The sequence below is a fragment of the Petaurus breviceps genome, unplaced genomic scaffold (assembly GCF_028583685.1).
Source record: "Petaurus breviceps papuanus isolate PSGF00001 unplaced genomic scaffold, PetGlider_PUasm1.0 90702, whole genome shotgun sequence".
NCBI lineage: Eukaryota > Metazoa > Chordata > Mammalia > Diprotodontia > Petauridae > Petaurus > Petaurus breviceps.
The window spans coordinates 6740805-6766711 of NW_027187317.1; the positions used below are offsets into that span (position 1 = coordinate 6740805).

Here is a 25907-nt window from a genome sequence, read left to right on the forward strand (position 1 = left end):
TCTCTCTCACACACACACACACACACACACACACACACACACAATTGACTGATGCATTGGGAGTTCTCAGTGTCATAACCACAAGAGTAGAGTACTAAACCCAAAATAACACAATAGACAATAAGGAAAATGTGTGATAATTTGAATGCAGATGAGGAATCAAAGGAAGAAAGCTCTTCTGCCCAAATACTAAGGTGTGGAAAAGGGGGTATTCGTTTCCATCTAGGAATATATGGGAAATCTAGGGTACTTTTTTTAAATCCATAAAAATCTGGAATTATATCATATACCAACGTTTAATTTTGTGGCCAGAAAATTGCCTTTTATTTTCCATTCCACTCTTATCCAAAGCATATAGAGATTGTGATCCCAAATTTGTTCACCACTATCTTGGAAAAGTGCCATATAATTTTCTTTATCCAAATGCTTCCCAAACTTATAATTAAACAGAGCTTCATAATAAACTCAGTAATGTATAACAACATATACAGGATATGATAGTACCATTGGCTAAAAGATAACATCTTGCTTCCTTTCTATGATCTTATTGAATTTGTCTGTTAAATTATTGGTGTAATTAAAGCAGATAGGAACATTCATACATTTTGTTGTAAATTGATAGCATCTCCTCTGTCTATGATCTGGGGAGATTGCTCTGTAGTTTTTAATTTAGCAGGTTAAGACATACAATTAAAATATCATGAAAAAAGATCATAATCAGAAACCTTTTTAGGGTGTTGTCTCTCTGCCAAGTTGATAAAGGAACTGATATATTTAATAATTACTTCCAGTGCTGTGCACTTACTCTATTTGTAAGCTAAAATGTTAGTAAATATCTTGTATAATCCAGTGGGGAAAAGCTTTCCAAATTGGAAGAAAACCTGAGACATTGAACTGTGTCTTTCTTTTTAGTAATGTCTACCTCAAAAGAGAACCCCCTTTTCTCATCACATTTGTAAATATCATTCTTCCAGGATTGTAAAGAGACTATTTAAAAACTTATTTTTCTATAGGATATTAGGGATGGGGGGAGAGAGGAAACACTATTGACTTAGAAATAATTTCAAGTGAAAAGTTCATAATGCATTGTAAAATATAGCATGAATTTTCATGGGTACAGAACTGTACACTTGGATAAATTTTTAGTGGCAGAAATCTTAGATTATGCTATATAACTCCATATAAACCTGTGTTTGGGGGTATTGTTTTTCCAGATTCAGATCCCATTCTTTAAAAGACATTTTCATCACTTAGTTTCTTTCTAGGAACTGGATACTTTAAAAACTGGTAATATTTATTTGGCTAATGCTTTATTGCATGTGTCTTCCAGTATTAATTAGCAAAATTGCCAAATTCCAACATGAATACTTTTACTTTGCTGATTAGTTGATCACATGGAACATGAGTTTTAACAGTAAGATGTTGAAAAACCTGCCATGAGTTCAAGCACACACTTTAATAAACTTACCTTCAAATGTTCTTACAAGTTTTTCCAAAGTTCACTTTCAGCCTTTATTCATTTAAGTATAATAAGGTGTCTTTGTCTTCTACCGAGAAGCATGTTTGTTCTAACCATAGACCGATTTTTATGAGTACATATATTATACATTTACACTATATGACATCTGCCTTTAGGGTTATTCTGTTTCATTTGAATACTTGATTCAATACTCAGTTCAATAGAATTTTGCCCTATTACATTAAAAAAAATGAAATGAAGTAGCTGTCAGTTTATAGTAAAGTATTAGTGCTGTAGAATGGGCTTTCTTGAAAAAAAATGTATTAAAAAATTATAGGAAGAAACCCAGAAATATTAGATCTCTCTCTCCCACACACACATATACACACGTGCATACAATATTTTTAAATACAAATTTTCTCTTCTTATGAATGCAAATAAATTCAACAAGAAAGTTTATTAAAGCCTCCTAGATAGCACACATTATGCCATGTTCTGGAGATACAAAGACAAAAATGAAAATCTTCCCTTGATCAATTTACATCCTCTTGGAAGCTGATGCAACATGTACACAAATAAAAACTTTGCAAATTGAATAAAGAATACTAAGAAGTGGGGAAAATCAAGGAAGATGTCTTAGAAAATATTTACCTTCCAGACAAAAATCTGCAATAAATATAATCCATCTTGTTGTTAAATAGTGTCTGACTCTTCATGAGGCTATTTGGGCATTTCTTGGCAAAGATACTAGGGCAGTTTGTCATTTTGTTTTCCAATTCATTTTACAGATGAGAAAACTGAGGCAAACAGGGTTCAGTGACTTGCCCAGGATCACACAGCTAGTAAGTCTCTGAGACCAGATTTGAAGTAAGGAAGCCGAGTCTTCGTCACTCCAGGCCTGGCACTCTCCACTGGGCCAAAAAGCTACCTTATCCATTATTTAACAGATGTCTTTGCCTTTCCCTGTCTTCAGGATTCAAGTAGCTTTACATGTCTAAGCTTGAGTTTTTCCCACAAGAAGGAGAAGAATTAGATGATTTCTCATATCCCTGCATATTCTTTAGTCTATGATCTTATGATCCTTATGTAAAAACAAAGAGTCACAAAATATAAAAAGTTTGATCTTTTTATTTTTATTTCGTTAAATAATACTGCCACCATTTGGCAGTTAAGCCTTTGTTATTTTATTTTTTAATTGGACATATAGGTCAAATTCCTTTATAAAACTAAAACTCATATATAAATCTACCACAACAAATTGCATTTAAATAGCCCTTTATGGATTACAAAATACATACATTATCTAATTTGATAAAATGGAGAAATATTAATGTTGCAGATATTTATAAAAACTTATTTGCTATTTAGTTATGAATATAAAATGCAGTAAATCAAAAAAATTTGACAGTAACAGTGACTTAATTATAACCACTGAATTGAACTGCCTCCTGTTCTTCAAAGTTACTTGAAGAAATATTCATTGGTTACACCTATTAGGAAATGTACTGAGAATTGTGCCTGACCCATGGGAATCTCAGAGTTTGAATGTCCTCCAGATATCATCCAGTTCAACTTATAACCAAACAAGAAACTTTTTTAATCTCCTTGACGAGTTGTCTTCCAGTCTACTAGAAGACATTCAGTGATGAGGAATTCACTACTTCAGCAGGCAGGGCATTCCACTTAATGGGCATCTATTGTCATCCCTTATGTCCTTATGTTTCACTGGCATTTGTCTTCTTCAGCTTCAGTGTAGTGCTCTTTCCTGCCATATGGGCCTCAGTAATTGAGGGCCAGTCTTCTTTCTTTTCTTAAAATTCGATTGATTTGATTTTCCCTCCTGAATTCTCTGGCACCTTCTTCTCCTTTACCCATCAAAAAGACAAGAAAAACAAAATCCATTACAAAATGTAGTCAAGCAAAACAAATGTCTACATTATCTCTATCCCCTCCCCCACAAAAGGAAGAGAAGAATATGCTTCCCTCTGAATTCTAGTGTTATCAGCAGTGATACTGCAAAGATTATCAACCTTGAAAGACCTATTAATACTAATTCTTCTTTCAAATGATGAGCCTTCAAATGGTGAAGGACAGTTACCATCTCTTACCCCTGCCCAAGTTATCTCTTTTACAGGTTTAATATTTCCATTTGCTTTAACAGAACCTTTTCATGTCATGTTTTGATCTCCTCACTGTCTTGGTCACCATACTTTAAGAATATTCTCTCTTGTTAGTATCCTTCTTATATGTGACATGAATTCAGTTAAACTCAATAGTTATTTATTTATTGTTCACTTTGCACAATAGCTCCTTGCCAGATGCTATAAATACAAAGTAAAAAATGAAAAATCTCCTATGTTTAAACAACATATATTCTGTCAGGAGAGCATCATTCAGATTTTTCCTGACCAGGACAAGGGTGCATTGAGTCTATAATGAGTGATGGTGCCATTTGCTTTGTTGGTTGACATGCCACCATACTCATTTTCATTAAACTGGGAAGTCACTATCTTTTTGGTCATTTTCACATGAACTATTTAATGATCATTTCTGTACTTGTTTAAGAGGTATTTTGAAGTGTAGATCTAAACATCTATCACGAAATGTCATATTAGAATCAGTCAGCACGTGTTGCTAATTGGTGAGAGATATTTTTAGATTCTGACTCCGATGTCCCTTGTTGTTAGCCATCCCGCTCACCTTCATATTATTTCCAGATTTGATAATAGTACCATTCAAATTTTGAGCAGACAGAGAGCTGAGGATAATCCCAAGGGTATAGCCCCACAGATTTTTCCCTAAGGTAGCATTGATCCATTAATCAACAGTTTTGCTGCCTGTTTTTAATTAGATACGTTATCCTAACTCTTGTAATAACAACAATAGTTAGCATTTACATAGTACCTACTGTGTGCCAGGCATTGTGCTAAATGCTTGACAAATATTATCTCATTAGAGCCTCACAAAAACTTTTGGAGGTAGGTGTTATTAGCTCCATTTGTCAGAAGCAAGATTTGAGCTCTGGCCTTCCTCCTTCCAAGTCCATCATAATGTTCTCGGAGCCAAAAACAAGACATAGTAAACTCCACTTCTTTTTTGAGTATGATTTTTTGGGTATTACTTGAGTACTAACTGGTAAATTACAAAGATACCACAGACATTGTCATACACAAGGATTTGAAAAAGTTTTCAATGGGATATTTGAGGGACAAGATACAATGTAGATAGGATCTAAATGACTTCCAGATGTCATAGTAGATTGATTGCTGGTCTTGGAGTTAGGTGGGCATAAGTTTAAATCTGGCCTCAGACACTTAGAAGTTGTGTGACCTTGGGCAAGTCACTTAACCTCTGTCTACCTCTCAGTTTCCTAAAAGGAAAAATGGGGATCATAATAGCATGGGCCTTCCAGGATCACTGTAAAGACAAAATGAAATTTTTCCTCATTCTCTTCTTCCTACCTCTTCTTATTCAGCTGATTAAGTCCCATGCTTCATGGAGGCAGCTAGGTCGCTTAGTGGACCTAGAATAAGGAAGATGTGGAATTTATATCCAGCCTCAAGCACTTAAGAACTCTCTGACCCTGAGCAAGTCACCATCCCTGTTTGCCTCAGTTTCCTCTCCTGTAAAATGGGGGTAATAGTACCTACCTAAGATTTCTATAAGGCTCAGACAAGATAATATTTGTAATGTGCCTGACACAGTCCCCACACTTAGTATGGATTATTTAAATATTAGTTTTTATAGCTTCTGTTGTTATTATTATTATCATATAAATTGCCCTCCTAGTTATTCTTATTTCTTCTGCATCTATTCATATAAGGATTCTCAAGTGTCTTTGCATTCTTCCTAATTATTTCCTTTTTAATTTGGTATAATGCTATTCCATTTTATTCAGTTACCACATTTCTTCCAATGTCCTTTAAATGATGGCCACCCATTCTGTTTCCAGTGTTGTGTTACCACAAAAACATATCACTCACTTTGAGACTCCTTTGTTCTAAGAGCAACACAACACTCTTATTGTTGATCATCCTTAATTACCTGATCATCTGCCTTAAATATTATTTTGTTATTGCTTCCTGTATTATTCTCTTTAGACATCATTGTCCCTTCCTACCCCCTTTTCTTGCTCTTTGGAATCACTGGTTTTTGTGTGCAAGTACAATTTCATGGTTGATACCCTCTCTGCCTTGGCCAGTCATAATTGTATTAGAAGAGAAAGAGAAGTGTATCTGTAGTCAGAGGATCTGCATTCAAATCCTCCCAAGGAGATTCACATGCAGATTTTTACTTATAATAGGTGTGCTCAGAAATATTCCAGCAAAATTATCTCTGCTCTCTGATTTCCTTGTTTTGTCCTTATCTCTTCTTGTTCTGTAGCTTCTTTCCCTCATGTTGTTTTACCTAGAAAGGGTCCCATGTAGAGTACTTGTCTGTGGAAGGCAGTGTTTAAAAGAAATTTTTCCCGTGGTGCATCAGAACATTTTTATGTAATTTTAGAGCCAGAACCCAGGTCTTGTAATTCTCTGTACAATTCTTTTTTTTTTCATTGCGTTATCCCAAAAGGCAGTTATTGCATAACAGTAAGCAAGCTAGTCCCAGAGTCAGGAAGTTTTGGGTTCAAATCCTGATGCTTTAAACTTACACAAGTCACATCTTCTTGGTACCTTAGGCAACTTTCTAAAACTTAGTTGCTGACATATGCCAATTTGTATTTGTAATGGGACTTTTTTCATCAGGCCTAGTCTAGATACTAATGAAATTGCAGGCCCATTCAAAAGAAAAATAAAATCTTCCCCTAGACTCCCAATGATATTTTTAATCATTGAATTTACTTCCTCTAGTCTAATTCTGAATTCCCTGGCTTCTATCAATAAGATCACGAGTCCAATCACTATCGCTAATTCCCTCAATTTAAGAGATACCACTTTCTGAAGTCTGGTGCTCTCCTTTTCCTTCTGTTTAGGAGGGAGATACAAGCTGTAGGCCAGTGAAGTGAATTGCTCCTCAAAGCTGGCTACCTGGTATTATTTTTTAATATAGCCAGCATGTGATTGGTGACAGCATGAGAACTGAAAGTAATAGTTTCATAAAGTTTCTGCTGTATCTGAAAGAGTTTCACTAGCTAATCTGAGGAGGGCTGGTTTTACTGTTATCAAATGAACTTCTAGCTGGTCCTTTTCAATTTACCTTTAGAAGTACAAGTAGTTCTATAAATCTTAAGAATGAGATAAGTTAGAAATACATTGTATTAATTGTAACTTTACCACTTTTAAGAAACCAGTTTTTCTTTGTCTTACAAAGTACAGTTTTAAACCTGAAAGCTTGATAGCTATGAACTTTATCCATCTGTGTTCAGCTATATTTTCCTTGGTTTTTAGAAAAATTTGAGAGCTATTTTGTCCATTCAATCCTTTGTGATAAACATTCTCATGAGTTGTAATCTTACTTCAGAGTTTTTATTGGTGGACTGATAAGTGCCTAACTTGTCAACATGCGATCCCCTTCCACTGTCATTCCCTTTTTTTCCTAAATGTTGAAATTAGGATGTGTTAAAGAATGTTCTTACTCCCAGCACACAAACATGCACCTACACATGTATTTTCATCTTACCTATATTCATTTGATTTCTAGAGAGCAGGAAGAAAAAGCCATTTAGAGGGGTTTTTCACATCCTTTCAGAAATCCAACACATCGTTGCCTTCATGCAAGCAGCTACCTTTCCCAAGTGCCTCATCCTCTCCTCTCTGTCATCCTGAGGCAGTGTGCCTGTATTTGTGTGTAGATTTATAGTTTATCTTTATCTATGGCTTCATCTGTAGGTAGCTATTATAGCCGCCTTGCCTGGATATTGTTTGGGCCTGATAGATCTGTCTGTAGTTCATCAAAGGGGAGCTGAGTGCCTAAAAGCCATTGGGTCCAGCTGAGGATGAAATACGAGCCATCAGCCTTGGTAATGGCTGTAAAATTTCATAATTACACGGCCTTTATTACATTGCATAATGATCCTGAAGCAGTATGGAACAATTAATTAAGATTTTCAACCGTAGCTCTTTCAGAAATTAAAAGGTGCTAGTGGCTGAGAAATGGGGAAATGTCTTGTCCTAAAAGCATTAGGGATGCTTAGGAAGGACTTCCTAGATACTTCTCTTTAAAGAGAAATATCTACTGGTTAGATGACCAACACCATTTTAACATTACCATATTCTTGAATGTACTTTAACTTTTAAAACTGAGCTTCTCAAAAACACTCTTTTGTAAAGAAATTGCTAAGTGGCCAGTTGTCGAGCTTCTCCTCTCTCCCTCAACCTTTGTAAAAAAATTTTTCAGTCTCTTGCTATTGATGTTTATCACATTTATAGTTGTTCATTTCTGCATGTTAAATGCTGGCCATTTTGGTTTGGGGGGTGGGGTCGTCACTTAATTGCATAGTATAGTATACTGACCAAGAAGTTTGTCTTATGCACTCTCTCATATCTTGGGGCATTACAATTATTTCAAGATCTCTTCACTTTGGAAGTCATCCCCAAAGGAAGAGTTCTACTGTTTTCATTTATTTTCTTTGTGAATGCAGCATGTCAGATTCAATATATGCCACCCCCACCCCCTTTTTCATAATCTCACTCAAATCTGATAAAAGTTCTTAAATTTGGTTGGCAAGTCACTCAGTATCCTGTTAAGTAGCAACAGACAAAACATCAGAAGAGTATACATTATGAACCCACCCACACAGATACATAGAAATTGTGATCAGTTTCTTGTCACAGTTTCTCAAATCTAGAATATTGGTATCCAGGTGGAATGAGCAGTATTTATTATGCCAAATGCAATAAAAATAATGAAAGCATAGTGAAAATATGCCCATTTTTTTTAATTAGGCGCAGATTTCCTTCTGTCCAGTTAACAATATGTTTCAAAGAAATTTCAGTGATATTGTTAATGTAACAACAGCAGTAATAATAACCTAAACCTCATTTTTAGGTATCTGGTCATGTTAAGCATTATTGTTTTTAAATTGGCAATCATCATATAACATTTTACAAATCTTAATATTTCATTGGAGTCTAAAACTTCCCCTGGGCATCCCTTATTAAACTTTCAGCAGAAAATTTGGAAAGGATTATGTTCTTCAAGGAGGAGCTGCTACTCAGAGTAAATTTTCTTGTTGAAGCATTTATTCCCTTAATAGGAATTTTCTGATCTGCTGTCATTCTTGTTCACACACTGAGTGTCACTGCCTCTAAAACACTTGTCATTCTTTAATGGAAACAAAATAGTCATTGCAGCCAGAGCCGCAATGTCATTCCACTACCCCTTGCTGCGTCGGCAATAGTGAAAATGACAGAGAGGCTCTCAGTAGGGGTAATTAAAATGTAAATATTGATATTTTATTATTTGAAATTACTTTCCAGTGCGGCATTTAATATCTCTCCATCTGTGCGGCTCTGTTTAGCGGTCACTTTAGTGCAGCTCTGGGATGCCAAGCAGCGGCTTGATCCCCGTTATGTCAAAATGCTTGTTGCTGCTTAATTTTGATATCTAATTAAGTGGAAAAGTACAGTCCACACTGTAATCCATGGCATCTTAACCAGCTGCTTGGGTATATTTAGAATTAATCTCCACTATGGAATCATCCTAATGTATGCAATTAAGAGTCTGCCGATGGCTAATTAGGTGTATTAGAATCAGGCAGCTTTTTTTTTTTCCTTTTGGACTGTTGCAGACTTAAGACACTGCCTCCAGAGGTAGTCTTAATGCTACTCAAACTGAGTTAGGAAACAGTGCAACTTCTGAATAAATTCATACATGGGAGATGACAGATGCCTCTTCATTTGCTTATTCCCTTTCACCAGTGTGAGAGCAACACAGTCTTTTGGAATATGTCATTTTATTTGCAGAATCTCAGTTATATGAGAGGCAGGAAAAAATAATCAGTGGAGGTGGTTGGAGGCAAACAAGTTAAGGAAATCCCAACTCCTTTAGAACATTATCAAAGCTAGAAAATTAAAGAGGTAGGTTGTTAGGGCCAAACCTTTCCATTTGGAGAGAAAAGTGAGTGATGGGTATAAGAGGTTTTTACAAAGCTACTATACTTGTTCCCTACTTGTACATTTCAATGGAGAGCTTTTGAAGTGGATTTTGTAGGAGGTACAGGCTTGAGATAGAGAGGAACAGAGACCGATAGATATGGATGTATCTAGATAGCTTTTTTAATACATGTGTGAGAAAACAAAGCTGTCTGTACAATAGTACATTTTTGGCACTGGCTAAATTTGTATATTGTGGAAATTTTGTGGATTTGTTGTTGTTTGTTAGTTTGTTTTTACTTTGACAGATGGAAAGATCAGTTGGGGGTGGAGAGAGTAGTAGTATTGGAAAGAGAAGAATTAAAAGCAAGGAATACCTTTCCCTTCTTAGTGAAGAAATAACTGTGATCCCAACAAGCCAATGTCAGATAGTAATGGTTGTGTGCTATATGAACCAGCAAGCACAAGCTCTATACTTGGGATTGAATATTCTTTTGTAATTTTTTTTTGTTTGCTTAAAACAACAACACAAAAGCTGACATTAAAATGATTTGGCATACAAACTAATATTGAAATGCATAAAATTTACAGAGAAAGGACCAGTTAAATGGAGATGTATCCCAGACCTATCAAAAATTTTTTTCTTTATTTTGTAACATAAAGAATATTCAGTTCATTCCTCCTGATAATTAAGTACTTTTATGTCTTATTCTGAATAAAGTTTGCATCTCTACATCAGTGAACTTCTGAGGTAGATTTGAAACGATCATTTGGTTCACAGGCATTTCATTCTAAACTAATTAATAAGTTGCCAGTGGGTTACTATTCCAATTGGCCCTCTAGACCTTTGATTATTAACTCAAAAAAAAAAAACATGCAAGAGACACCAAGGAGCACTGATACTCTTTCCTCAGATCATTTATATAGTATCCTGTGTTAGGATAGGAGCTCTCAGTACTTTATTCTACAAAGAGAAGATTTGTATGTAATTTCAAAGCCTGTAGCCAAAATATAATGAAATGATTCATATTCAACTGGTACCTGAGTTACTCTCTCTCTGGCTACATATGTGTATATCTTAACTTTCTGAATGAAACTGGTATTTTGAAACTACCTTTGCTCACAAATTACAAAGACATTTAACTCTTAGAGACATTAATACAAGGAATTCTCTCTACTTACAGCCATTTGAGTTGCTTTAGGAGAAAATTCCATACCCTGGCCATATACATGCCATCCTTGGAAAGGAAGACTAGCCTTTCATGAGAATATATCAGGGGTGGGAGACATCTTTTTTTTTTTTTAAAGCAATTGGGGTTAAGTAACTTGCTCAAGGTTACATGGCCAGTTGTTTCTGGGTGTGTTGCTAAGTATCTGAGCCCGGATTCGATCCCAGGTCATCCTGACTCTGGGACCAGTGCTCTTACTCACTGCTCCACCTGGCTGGCCTGGGAACATCTCTTTTAAACTTCTTTCAGTATTCTTTTTGTTTATAATGATGAATTAAAGTATATGTTTATTTATATATTTTGACTTGTTTTTAATATATCTGATCCCTGGATATTAAAACTTTGAAAGGCTTCTGATAGCGTAAATTGAACTATAATATCTTCACGTGTGGGAAATAGGAGAAAAAATAATTTATTTTTTCCAATAGGAATTCTTTAATTATAGAGTATTCATAGTAGAAGTGAACAACCTGAAAATAGGTAGAAATTATGTCTGCACTGAGTGAAGGAGAAATGAGTTGAAGTATATTTTATGATTCTAGATTTGCTATTAGGAGGGGAAAAGAGTAACAATTTTTAAATATGATAATTTTTGTCCTTGCAACAAATTTATCTTTTATCCATGCTAGCACAATATTTAAGCACTTGTTTGGAACAGGCATTAGCTGAAGACTCATTTTTCAGCCTTGAATTCAAATTCACTTGGTCATTTAGGTCAAGGTCATGGCAATCCAGAGTATTTGGATCCATCTTGGCTATCTGTGGGTAATCACATTGGTTATCTTGCAAAGCTATTTTTTTCAAATCTGCAAAAGTAATTTATTTGGTCTTGAGAGGTACAAACCCTACTTTTCTATATTAGTCCTCATATCGCTAATTTCATTGATTTAGGATCTACAGCAAAAACACTCTTACTGCCTACATATCCATATATCCAAACTTTGAATTAAAAAAAAAATAGCAAGATCAATGAGATCTCTTCAGTTTCATATTAACAGGTTTTACTTGATTTCCTTTTAGGCTAGGACATGTTCTGATTTGCCGCCAAGCTGCAATAATGGTAGGCTAAGTAAGATAACAGTGCTTGTAAACACATGAAGGGTAGAAATCATTCCCCTTTAGATTATTGTGTGAAGCTGTATATATAAACCAGTTTAAAAACCTCAAACATGTCTAAATGGCATTTAAATTACATTAATACCTTTTTGCACAGCTGCAGTAAAAGGTCAAGACAGACGAGCACCATCTTTGCTTTTTTGTAAATGTCTCATTTGCTGCTTTAAAATTGCCAGGAACCTCACTTACTTACTTATTTAGTATTGCTGAATGAGTCCAGGGCTGCAAATACTTCTGACAAGTGAGAAGTATTTTACTTCTAAGTAAGATACTAAGTAAGTATCTTACTGTTTGCTTCGTAAGAATCCATTGTTCTTAATGCATCAAGATGCATGTTCAGTGTGAATGCATTTTTATTGTCATGCCATCTATTTGATATTACTTCAGGGATGAAGATGATGATAAAAGTGAAGAATTTCTCAAGCTTGCTTGACTCTCCCTGTTTTTGCATTTTGGTGAGATTTGTCTGAAAAGTACCATAGCCAGCAAGATTGTAATTAATTTTTCCTTTTTAAAAAAAGACAAATATTTGAATTTCATAATAATATATAAACAGTAATAGATATAGAAACATAGGATTTATATTCTCTAGGTATTAGATCATTGGTTCAGTACTATACTACAATGCATGGAAGAAATGTCAGCATTATAAAATTCACTTCTCCCTGGGCTCCGTTCCTGAAAAATCTTGGTTAGAGAAAACGAATTTATACACTGTCAAAATAGTGTTAGATTGAAAAACAATTGGGGGAAATTAATTACAGATACTTCTAAATAGTTAAAAAATACTACCTTTTTCTGACATTACCAAGAATCTTCTGGGAATGTATATTTGTAAGTCTTAAGAGAAAAGCAACTAGGGAGTATGATTAAACTGTCAACTTTAATTATAAAGGTCAAAGTAGGAATTGGTAGAGGTAGGAGAAAAGCTGTTTGTTGTGCAAACCCCTTGGTATAGCCTATATATAACCTATATTTAGAAGGAAGGATTGAGTTTTTTTTCCTACTACCTGTGTTCAGAGTTCCTTTATTTTTTGTTCCCATGTGGTTTTTATTTCTATGCCTGTCTTTCTTTTCCCCTTTTTAGCCATCTTATCTTTAATGCAAAGGACTCTATACCAGGAGATGTGGGTGTAATGAGTAAAGAGGGGGGGGAAAATCCAAATTCCTATTGGAAATGTGTTTGGGGGAGGGCAGAGTGACCACAGAAAGTAAGTGAAAGAATCAACTGATCCATGGGGCGGCTAGGTGGCTCAGTGAATAAAGTGCCAGCCGTGGAGTCAGGAGGACCTGAATTCACATCTGGCCTCAGACAGTTCACACACACACACACACACACACACACAACTAGCCGTGTAACCTTGGGCAAGTTAGTTAACCCCAGTTGCCCTCCAAAAGGGGAAAAAAAAAAAGAATCAACTGATCCTCCAGTTCTTTGGGCAAAGTGTATTCACACACACTCACATACTCACACATCCACCTGTACCTACATATACATACATAAAATATTATTGCAAGCAAAAAACAGCAGCTTAGTAACTGAATTAAACAGTGCAGCATAGACACTGTGAAAGTATGAATAGTTTAGGTGATGCTAATCTGTTAAAAGTTTTTTTTGTTTCATTTTTTAATTTACTAAATGACAGTTGCTCTAGTTAATGTCATAGTGTATGAGGTATTTCTGTAACATTGCTTCTTTGAAGAAATTATTATTTTTTTCTCTGATATTTAACTGCTTCACGATCCTGGGCAAGTCATTTAATCTATATGTTCCTCAGTCAGTCCCCCAGGACTAACCTACTAAGTCAGAGCTAGTTAGATAGTTTACAACCTGCATTGGTAGAAGTGATTTCCCACATTACCAATTCTCCTGTACAGACAAAATCATAGACATTTAGTGTGTTCATGTAATTTTAAATGTTTATATAATTATAACTTGGTACCTAGATGTCTGAGTTTACTCATGGATCTCCATGTTGTATTGCCTTATGTAACCTAAGGCAGAACTATATCTGCTGGCTCCTGGTCTAAGGAATCTTTCCACTTTACTACATTGTCCCTTGCTTTAGTCTTGTTTCTGGTAGTAAAACATGGACTTAATTGATTTAAATATAGTTTCTTTTTCATCTTATTAGTGTGACTTTAAACCTTTTGTTGTTAGATGCTCAATATTCAGCTTTTCCTAAAGTGAGCCCTAAAATGCTTTTTGCCTGGAAGTTACACATTGGCAACCATTATAGAGTGATGCCATCTTTTTTTAAACTATTGTCCAACCTTTTTCCCAATAGTTGTCTAGATAGTGTTCTCTTATTTTATAAATTTATAGCTAGAAGAGGTCTCAGATCTCTTAGTCTACCCCCTTTATTTTACTGATGAGGAAGTTCAGGACTATGAGTTGAGGTAACTTCATAAGGTCATTCAAGGTAGTAAATTCTAGAGCTGGGATTTAAACTTGTGTCTCCTTATCTCCAAATCTAGCTCTTCATCCAGTGCCAGGCTGTTTCCCTTGTTTCTCCTCACTGCTGACATAAAGGAGGAGCAGGACTTGGTTCTCTTTTTCCTCCTATCAATTAATCGGTCTTAACCTTGCCATTCCCCTTTCTTCAGATGAGCAGAGAAGATAGGAAGCAAACTTACAATATATAAGGAAGAAGAAAAAAGAAAGAGTGGAAATAATAGATAAGGCAGGAGAGTAGAGAAGGATTATAGTAAGTATTACAGATTGAGTATAGAGTTACAAAAGTAACTGAGTAAAAATTTCCCTCTATTGCAAGCCTTAAATTCTTCACAGTCTGGTTCCCAAATCACCTAGAAGAAAGAAAAACTTTGTTATCATTTAGAAACTCTTTTCCTAGAACAGAATACAAGATATTTAACACAGCCCTGAGACACTCACTGTTGTACTAGCAACGAAGAAGAAATAAGTCAAAGTTTTCTAAAGAAAATAGAGAAATATGTGGCGCAGTGAATAGAACACTAACCCTGGAGTCAGGACGACCTGAGTTCAAATCCAGCCTCAGACACTTAACACACACACACACACACACACACCCCTAGTGACCTTGGGCAAGTCAGTTAACCCCAACTGCCCTCCAAAAAGCAAAAAAAAAAAAAAAAGACTGTGTAATAAATATCAATATCATTTAAAAAGAAAATAGAGAAATAGTGTCGTGGAATGTTTTCATTTTTTTTTTTTTTACTCAAGTATTTAAGCTGGTTCCTGGCTCAGAATGCAAGTTCTTGTGATTAATTACATTTCCGATATCAGAGATGAGTTTTAAGTCTTTTTCCTCTAGGATGTCATTGGGAGGGAAGGAGGAAGGCAGAGAATAAGCATTTATTAAGCATCTACTGTATTCTTGGCATTATGTTAAGTGCTTTACAGGTATCTCATTTTATTCTCAAAGCAACCCTGGAAGATATATGCTATCATGATTGTCCTTTTATATGTGAGGGAAATGAGTCAGAAAGAGTTTAAGTGACTTGTTCAGGGTAACACAGGAAGTATCTGAGTCTAGATTTGAACTCATTTCAGACCTCACCCTCTCTCACTGCCACTGATCTATTGACTAGACAACACATAGAAATTGATCAATTCCACCGCTTTTATCTTTTAAGTATTTTCAAATCTGATCCCTGATTTTCAGGCTTTTAAAATTTGTATTGGCTCAATATCACCCAAGTGGAAACCCCCGTTTTAAACTTTAAAAAACACTGCAACATGCAAATAAAGAAGCCCTTTTGGGGTGGTACTTCTTAAATGAGGAAGAGCCACAAATTTCTCACAGAATCAACAAATGGTCAATAAGCGGGCCAGATTATCTTGAAAGGTAGCAGCTTCTCATTTTTCTCCGTTCTGCTCACATCTGACATGATCCAATTGTAAGTTATAAATGCATAATCTAAATGCATGAAATCTGGATGGTCAGACCGGGAGAATGATGCTTCAAGTTGTGGCTTGGGTGGCATGTCACAAATGCTCAAGAGCAAAAATAATTGATGTAAGGTTAGCCATGGATTCTGGGGGGTGTTTTCTTTTTGTATATAATACTTTTCCTATCGCTCTGTATAGTCTTGTAACTCTCATTTTGGCACTTGACCATCTGCAGCTGCTTAACTCTAGCCCCTAGTGAGTTAGAGTCCATGAAGTCCATCTTAATGAAGGAAAGGGAAAGGAAAAATCTTCAGGAAAATAAATGTTATACTTTTCTTAGCCCAGAACGGTGCACTATGTGAAAGAGACCAGAAATGGTACATTGGCTGATATTTGAAAAGAGCAATGGGCTTTGAAATGCAGAGTGAATCTGGAACTGGGGTTTGGAGAACCTTTGAATCCATTTGAATCAGATCATGTCACAATAGCTATGAACAGACTACAATCCTGTTGTCATTCTTTTCTTTCTACATCCTGTAAACATCAGGGTTTTTTGGATGCGGTTTATTTAAAGAATCATGTTTAATCAGCTCTCTCTCTCTCTCTCTCTCTCTCTCTCTCTCTCTTTCTCTCTCTCTTTCTCTCTCTCTCTTTCTCTCTCTCTCTCTCTCTCCCTCCCTCCCTTCCTCCCCCTCTCCCTCCCTCTTTCTTTCTCTCTCTCACTCAGTGCACTTCGTTAGAGATTTTAGTGAGTCATTACAGCATAATTACCATTCTAGTATGATGCTATTTGTTGTAAAGTGTCAGTTTTTGGTGGAACAGAGAAACTATAGTCAAAAAACTGTGAATGGGCAAATCAATGCGATGATTAACTGATATTAGCAGACACCCTGAAGATTTAAAATGCTGGCATTCTAGTTTGAGAAAGCATGGAGAAAAGAATGCCTAGCAGGGGTTAAACTCATATGCCTGCACTGCAGCCTATTTCTGTCAACACTCAGCTCAGGAAATAAACATTTATGCTTTCTGAAATGAAAGTGTATTTTTGAAGACTAGCCGTCAGATATTTTTTGCCCTTCACACTTTCAAATGCTTAGCCTTTTTTGTAAGTTGACTGCAAAGTGCATCAGTTTGCCAAGCTAAAAAAAAATGTACTTGACAAATGCCCATGGCATCACTGTCAAGCTCATGAGCTTCTAGTAGAAGATGGTAGAAGGGTTGGCACAAAACATGCCTCCTTCAAGCCTATTACCTCAGGGGTACCTGACTCTTGAGAAGCTTTTCAATCCCTCCAAATGACGTTATTCCCAACTGTCATCTGGTTTATTTGGAGCACACTGTATTGCAGATAAACATGCTATTTAACTGCAGGTCAAGGTACAGAGTCATTCTGGTAGCAAAATGCCTGAGATACATTAAATGGCACTGACTCCAGGAGGGAGATGAAGAGAGATCAGAGTTGTCACTGATATGCATGGAATAGTCCATTGCTGGGGAAAAAGAAATGTGCCACAGTAATGGTGTGTTTTAAAATTCTGTGATACAGCAGAACTATAACCTTTCACAGGCCAGAGATTAAAATAGGGTTCTGTGTAAAACTGAAATTCAGCCATTACCAAAGGAAAGTGATTGGTTTCTATTCCTAGAAAGTAAATATTTTAAATGACTGTGTTCTCGAACTTGCAGCCCATTACCTCTGATTAGGTGTTGTGAAGTATGCCCTGTGTAATTAACATTGTTGAAAAATTTATCTTTGATCAAAATAGTCACATTTTCTAAGGAATCGCAAGAGTACAATGAACACAACTTAATGAGAAGTCCGTTCTCCTTTATGCTGCAGGCTTCTAGCTGCTGCCTAGCCCTATTCACCAAAAGGTTATTTAATCTCTGCTTCCTTTTAGCTGAAATCAAATATACCACCCTGTGCAAAAGAATGGAAAAGCAGTGCACAAAATTAAAATCAAAGCTCAAATGCATTTTTAGCCTCTCCCAGTGACAGAGGCATGTAGCAATCATTTAAGCAAAAGGCCTTTTTTATTGCTATGTTGGCCTATTGTGTGTCCCTAAATCATCTTCTGACAGTTAGGAGGGCCTGTCTCTGCCATGCTCTTGATCCCAGAGGCATGTTGTTAAAGGGTTAAAATAGATGTTTGAGACTATATTATTTCAAAGCAAAGAGTAGACAACCTATAGATTTTTATTTAGTTAGACACAGAAGTATTTGGTACTGTTTCCAAGAAGTTTTGTGGTATTAAAACAGTTTGCAAAAGTTATATTATCTTTAGTCTTGTGAGATAGTAGAAGTGGGCACATCATCAGATTTGTCCTAACCTTTTGTGCTATACCCTAAAAAGACTTATGTTCTTCCTTTCAGTGCCCCAACTTTGTTTTTATTCTTTTTTTCTTCTCTTTATTTTTGTTTTTGTCAGAGAGGAGTAGGAGGCATTGGGGGAGGGGAGAGAAGCAAAAGGGAATTTTCTAAGTTTTCAGGAAGGAAGAAAAACAGCTATTGACACAAGACATTGTAGGTTCACCTTTTAAAAAAAATCAGAACTAATTTTATTGCTTTTTGCTTAATTAAACCCAACAGAAATGTGTGAAACATTGTTATGGCTGAAAAATTGTTAATTTGTAAATCACAGGGACAAAGAGGCTGGAGTGCAACTTTAAAGTTTCCATGCACGTAAATGTCAATAGAGTGCCTTCTCCATCATCAGCACTAAATTCACATTGATGCCTCTTTTCTTCTCTGTATTGATCCTTCCATGAGAACGTAGATTTGTATCTGTTAATTAATGCGTCCTGAAACAGCGTTTGTATTAATCAGGCAGATAAGAAAAATTGGATGCCTGCACCCTCCTGACAACCGTAAAAGTGCTGGCCCTGATAAAATCGTGGATGGACCTCAATAAAAAAGTTCCTCCTTCCACTCAATAAACTAATCATCCTGCTTTTAATTATTCGGCAGAAAGATGTGTGGAGATTGGAGAATGTGTAAATCTATTTACTAACAGCAGTGTCTGGGAGGGAGAATAGGGCTGTCACAAGAAGGTGCTGCAGGCTACATTCCGTCCATCTGCTGCTGCAGGAAAACTGGTTCTTGGGAGAATGAAAAGAAACAGGAAAAGGAAGACGATGTAAATTTCTCTTCATGTTTATAACCTTGTGAATCATTTATTCTCTTGCCACTTAATCAAAATAATTACTTCCCATTTCTTCTTGGCCTTAGATTTTGGATGAACATTGAGAATCGTTTTTTTTTGGGGGGGGGGCAGAAGGTTTGGTGGTAGATGGGAGTGAGTTACCTCGTATGGTTCTGGCAATCAGCAGTGAAAAATGAAATCAAGTGGTATTAGGTCAGTTCCAGGGAGGGAAAATGCACCTGTGCATTGAAACTCTATTTAAAATCAGTCTGTTTGAAGAATCCCCCCTCAAACCTAACGTGTACAGGGTTAGTAGTGTTGGGATATACTAATTTTACTGCTTATTGGGCTAAGGATGACCCCAAATTTAAAGAAAGGAAATTGGACCCAGTCAGCCATTTGAGAAAGCACCTTGTCAAAGCAGGACTTAAGCTTCATAAACAACCAAGTAAAAGCTCTATACATGCCTTAAGACCTCCCCTTAAGAAAAGCCTGACTAATCCCCTTTGATGATTTTATTAAGTACTTATGGTTAATGGTGCCAAGGGCAAGCAGCGAGACTTTCACTACAGCCAAGAAATCATTTATTTTTGCCTATTGTTCTGTAACTCCAAAGTGTTATTGAGAATACTACCAATTTCATATAGAAAACCAACCTTGGCAAGAAGTATTAACTTGGTGGAAAATGAATGGTGCAGTTATTTCCTTAGTGATTTTGTTGGAAAGTGTTAAGAAAAAGAGGCAAATTCATATTCATTAAGTTATAGTACTCTGGGTTTGGTTTGGTTTTTTATTCTGATCAGAAAAAAAAATGATCACAGAATTACAGTTCACAGATCTCTCTAATATATAGTGCTATTTGATGTCACATTCCTGAAAATAATCATATATAAGGGTGGCATTTAAAGAGGAGCAGGTCTTTTCTAGGACTCTAGCATCTAGCTAATCATCTTCTCTGAAAATCTTTATTCCCCCCAAAGTATAGTTACTACCAACTTCTAATAGGTTTATTATCTCCTGTCATTTTATTTTATCCTGCTTAAATAAAGTTTTTATGTATTCTCACTCTTATTTGAGAAGCAACAAGCTTGTGTCAACCTGATCAAATATGAAGTAGAGAATAGAGGAGGCTCAGATATTTCACATCAAAGAAACTACTTTGGATTCCTACATAGAGACATTTCAAACACAGGTCTTTCTTGGCCAAAATTATTCAAATAACATCCCTTTTTAAAATTGTGTCAAATTATAATGTTGCTGTTCAGTTGTTTTTCAGTCACATCTGACTCTTCAGAGCCCAATTTGGAGTTTTCTTAGCAAAGATACTAGAGTAGGTGGCCATTTTCTTTTCCAGTCCTTTTGAGAGATGAGGAATTGAGGCAAACCAGGATTAAAGTGACTTGTCCAACTTCACGTCAGAATTTGAACTCAGGAAGATGAGCCTTCTTGACTTGAAGGCCCACTGTGCCACCTAGCTGCCCATAATTTACAATATAGAGACACATTATTAATTGTCTCATAGTCATTATTGGTGGGAACAAGATTGCCAAAGCAATATGGCTTCTTCTCCCTTATTCATTAAGTTCCTGACTCCAAACATTACCAGATTGTTTGAACCAAAATGTTTTCTTCCCTCACCCCCTGCCCCCCACCTCTTCCTTTCTTTCATATAATTTACCCTCAGTAGCTACAGAATTTGAAGTGTTTCAGAAATGCAGCTTCAGGGAAAGCTGTGTCAGATTTGCTGGCCAGGAATCAAGTGTCTCTAAAACACATCCTTCTTTTACTTAAAGATAAGGGTATATATTCTGTTCAAATCAAAATATGAAAAAGTTTTTTTCTTTTGGTTACATCTCCCCCACCCCTACTATGTCTATAAATACCATGGAATCCCATGTAACAAGGTGAAACTGGTTTGTAATTTTTGCTTTACTATTCCAAAAATGATGAGTGTAAAATATAAAGGTTTTTTTTTTAACAGTCACATAATGTACTGAAACATAATCGACGTACCATATGAAGTTAATATTGCATTACAAAGTTATGGATATAAATGAACATGCTTAAGTAACTTCCTCTGCCCATTTTCCCATTTAGGTTTCTCTACTTTGTCTCTGGCTGATCAGATGAGCCTTCTGCAAAGTGCTTGGATGGAGATTTTGATCCTTGGTGTTGTATACCGATCCCTTTCTTTTGAGGATGAACTTGTCTATGCAGAAGATTATATTATGGATGAAGATCAGTCCAAATTAGCAGGGCTCCTTGACCTCAACAATGCCATCCTGCAGCTGGTAAAGAAATACAAGAGCATGAAGCTGGAGAAAGAAGAGTTTGTCACCCTCAAAGCTATAGCGCTTGCTAATTCAGGTTGGCAGAATGGCATAATTGTTGCTACATTTTTCATATATGTCACCCATCCCCTCTCCTTTAGTTCCTTCTGCATGGTTTTCCACCGAGTAGCTTGGAAATTGTTGAAAGGCTAAGAATGGGAAATTCAACTTAAAGGCAAAATTTACTCTTTTATATACTTAAGGATAGTGTTAAAGTTTGTACTGCCCACTGAAAGACTTAGAAGTTTTCAGAGCATAAACATTTTTAATTGTAGTATCAGTCAGACACCCTCAGGAATAACTACAAACCTAGCTCTGTTGACTCAGAAGACAACATGGTGCAATGAAAAAGAACAGTGGATTTGGAGTCCAAAGACATGTCCAAATCCCAGTTCTGCTCCCTATTTCTATGACCATGGGGTAGTCACTTTAATCTCTGGGGTTTTGGTTTCCTCATATGTAAAATGATGGTTGGACTAGAAAATCTCTTAATATGCTGTCATTTCTACCCCATGATCCCATGTTTCATAATCCAGTCATATAATGTACATATGTGGTTGTTTGCCTGCATATTGGCTGTTTACTATAGAGAAAAAGATATTCTCATATCTATCATTTTGTTGGGAAAATTTTTAGCCATTTTTTTAAACCATTTTTAAATTTAGAAAAAAAAAATCACTTGATGTTTTAGCTTGTTTCTCTGAAAGGTGCTACCTGTGCAGAAAGGGTTAAGAACTACAGAAAGAATTTTTCTCTACATTTAAACTTAAAAGTGCTGAAGCAGGAAGCAATGTCTGATAAGTAAAAAATCGTTGATGCTTTGTTGTTTTTTCTTTTGTGTCTCCCCTAATGCTTTATTGTGGTCTTAAGTCCCTTTTAGCATTTGCATAAAGTTCGGGATAGATCCCTCTTTAATGACGTGCCGATCATTAGATACCTGTGTGTCAATAACATGCTCTGATGCTATGTACCATTGACAGTCACACCGTGCCCCTCCATCTGCTTTTGTTTTGACCCTATCTTTGAACTTTATCTTGGTTGCTGGCCAGTAGTTTTCCCTTTAATTACAAGAAGGAAACTGTCAATAAAATCTGTTAAATGGGATGCAATGAGTGGCTTGAATGGGCGGACGGCTATTTGTTCAAATTCTGCAGCATTCAAGGTATTGACAGTTTGTTTTCTGGGGCCATATGTGACGATCAATCTCAGGCTGGGCTCAGCCGCGCTGAAAAATGAAAAACCAGATTGCTTTTGCTTACTTGTGGATGACGACTTTGTGATTTGGCGCGGTCCTAGTGAGATGAGACCTTCTGCCCAAATTGCCCCCCTGAGAGCCAGGGACGCGTGACTGTTTTTAGAAATAATTTTAATTGATTTTGTAATTAACAGTTCATCTACAATATTGATGCATGAATCCTTGGACTGATAGGAGGGAAATTGTTTTCAACAATGAAGTTGTACTTTCCTATCTGTCTTTGTAATGGAGTTTAGCATTTTGCACTTTTAATTGGGAACATGGCCTCAGTGTCCCTCTTCCCCAACCCTCAATAAAAACTGAATATAATATATTTCTTTCAAAGAAAGGGCAGGGCACAATCCCTTTGAGAATCTACTGTCCCATGTATTCTCTTAAAAAGAGAAGGGTGGGAGGGAGGAATAATACAGGAAATCTCTAGGAAAGTTGATTAGGCCTAGCCTGAGCTTCCCACGTTAAAGAAGAAAGGTTTTGGGTTGATATACGGTCAAAATGCAGGCTGCCAAAGGTCTGCTCTGGGGAACTTTTCTACATCTTATAATTATAAGATTGCTTAAATCTGTAGCATTTTTATACATTTTAAGTTCAAACTAAGGAGGAGTATTTGCCATTATATTCTTATTGTGCAGTTACCTTGAAAATTATAATAATTGTGAATAATTCTGAGTGATACTATAACTTTCTTTTAAAAAAAATTAGAGGTTTATTTTTTACAAGCTATATTGTCATTCAGAGAATATTAACATAAGTGGCACGACTTCTTTGTTTACCATTTTAAAATATTTTGTTATTATTTTTAGTCTCTAAATCTTAAAATCCTGCTGACTCATTTTTTTTAATACAGATTATTGTAATTTTGAGTACCATTATTTCAGGAACTAGTTTGGTTAACTTTTAAAAAATACATCATTACTAGGTTAAGAAGCCTTTCCCTTCCTTTCTTTCTTTCTTTCTTTCTTTCTTTCTTTCTTTCTTTCTTTCTTTCTTTCTTTCTTTCTTTCTTCCTTCCTTCCTTCCTTCCTTCCTTCCTTCCTTCCTTTCTTTCTTTCTCTTCTTTTGCAAGACTGAATGCTATAAAAAATAAAATTCAAATGAATTCCAAGCCTTCTATATTATTTTAAGACAATGTTAGCACAGTTTTAGATTCAGATGAACTATATACAAACAGGGTTTTCTTTTAATTCTCTGAGTCAGTGAATTATTCTTTCATTCCATCTTCTCTTCCCTTATTCAGAAAACAATTAAAAAGTTGTAGATTTAACCTTGCTTGGAGAACTAGTGTAAATTCTTTAGGCTTTTTCATGCTTATCAAGTAAAAATGCCGATATTAATTTTCTTACAGTTGTGCTAATATTTAGGGAGACTGCAGGGGAATTTATATATAAAAGACCTACATTACAATACAGTTTAAAAAGGCATTTTAGCTTTTCCTGTATGGCTGTAGCATGTTTACAGCCATTACTCCCAAATATGGCATTCATCTAAATTATCAGCTTATTTTAAACATCTGGTTTTATTCAATAATAATAAATGCCGTGTTTATGCTTGGGAAACAGGGAATTGGCTCCCGATAATGGCTGCCATATTTTCTGTAGCCACATTTCCTTCCTATATGGATGCACGAGTAAGTGGATTATTTACAAAACCCAGACCTTATTGGAAGTGTATTCCCTATCTCTAGGTTTGGAGCCAAGGAAACAATCTGTCATGAGCTCCTACCTTATTTTCCATATATTAAGGTAACTTTGAAACTCCCCAGACCATGATTTTATGGTACCAATTATTTTTGTTAGAAGGAAAACTTGCAAGATGACTTTCAAATGAGAGGGATCGACCAAGATGTCTGTTGCAGAGCCACCATGCTATGTCTGAACTGCTACATTTTATTCTTTTTTTTTTTCTAGAGGGTTAAAGCCTCCTAAACACTTATTACCTGAGTGACACTGAGATTCATTCAACAAACATTTTTTGAGCACCTTCTTTATGGAGGATAGAGGCAAAGTAGCATAGCATTTGATAATTAATCTTAAGAGTTGGAGGACTGGGGCGGCCAGGTGGTGCAGTGAGTAAGAGTGCCGGCCCCTATGTTGGGAGACCTGGGATCGGTTTTGGCCTCAGATACTTAGCACCCACACAAAATAACTGGCTGTGTGACCTTGAGCAAGTTACTTAACCCCAGTTGCTTTAAAAAAAAAAGAGTTGGAGGATCTGGTTCATGTCCTTCTTGTTAAATGCTAGCTGTGTGACCCTGGGCAAATCACTTAATCTCTCTGGACCTCATTTCCCTCTTCTGTAGAATGGAGATAATAATAGTATTTATCTCATAGGGTTATTATGGAGATCAAATCAGATAATGGATAATGTTAATGTGATTTGCAAATTTTATTGATGTGCAGTTGTTTCTGACTCTTTGATGACTCCATTTGAGGTTATCTTGGTAAAGATAACTGGAGTGGTTTGCCTTTTTTTTTCTGCCGCTTATTTGACAGATGAGGAAATTGAGGCAAGCAGGGTTAAGTGACTTACACAGGATCAAAAAAGTGAGGCCAGATTTGAATTCAGGAAGATGAGTCTTCTTGACTGCCTCCTTGTTGCCATACCCTTAAATTAGCACTATAATAAATTTCAGCTATTGTCCTTTCTCATCAATTTCTTAAATGTCATATTGTTTTCTTTCAATTGAAAATAAATATGCTAGCTTTGATATTTAACTTATCATGGCCATGACAAGTTTACTTGGTGTAAGTCTCAACAAACAAACAACTGAAAAGTTGAAAATTCTATCACTGGGATAATTTAGTTTTACTATCTAACCTTAAGGTTTGCTACAAAATTAAAACGAAATCATACATGCAGTGTGCTTTATAAACTACTAATATTGCTGTTGGTAATGTGGGTAAATAACCTGATTCTCAGTTTCCTTCTTGATAAAACGAGAGGACTGCTATCTAAAGCTTTTTCTGACTTAAAATTTCTATGAATTTATGAGACTTGGAAGAGCGACAGATGATCTGGTTCTCTTCCCATCTGTCTGTTGAATCCTTCTTACTCTCCTTTGGCTGGATCATCATATTATCACTATAATGGCCCTTAACTGTAGGCATTCCCCAAGGATTTGTTCTACACTCTACTCTCTTCTGTCTCTCTGTCTCTCTCTCTTAGTGCTACTTCATAAGCTCCCATGGGTTTAAATAATATATCTATTGAGATACATATATATACCTAGCCTCCAGAATCCTCACACCATCCTTCTTTTGTTCCACATCTCCTACTATCTATTGGATATTTCAAAATAGATGTTCTGTAGAAATCTCAAACTCACCATGTCAAAAAATCGACTCATCATCTTTCTTCCCCAACCTACTTCTATACCAAATTTCCCTATTTCTGTCAAGCATACCACTATTTTTCTGGTCTCACAGCTTTTCAGCCTTATCTATGTTATTTAACCTCATATATCTGATCAGGTGC

General features: G+C 36.0%; 1 protein-coding gene across 11 annotated transcripts in view; it reads left to right on the top strand.

Moving 5' to 3' along the window:
* ESRRG (estrogen related receptor gamma) overlaps positions 1-25907 on the top strand; it is a 696148-nt gene that overhangs the window by 661909 nt on the left and 8332 nt on the right. For all 11 annotated transcript variants that reach the window (XM_069066032.1, XM_069066031.1, XM_069066035.1 and 8 more), the window contains one exon: positions 20949-21218. In XM_069066032.1, the coding sequence (XP_068922133.1) occupies positions 20949-21218 (270 nt within the window). The remainder of the gene's footprint in view (positions 1-20948; positions 21219-25907) is intronic.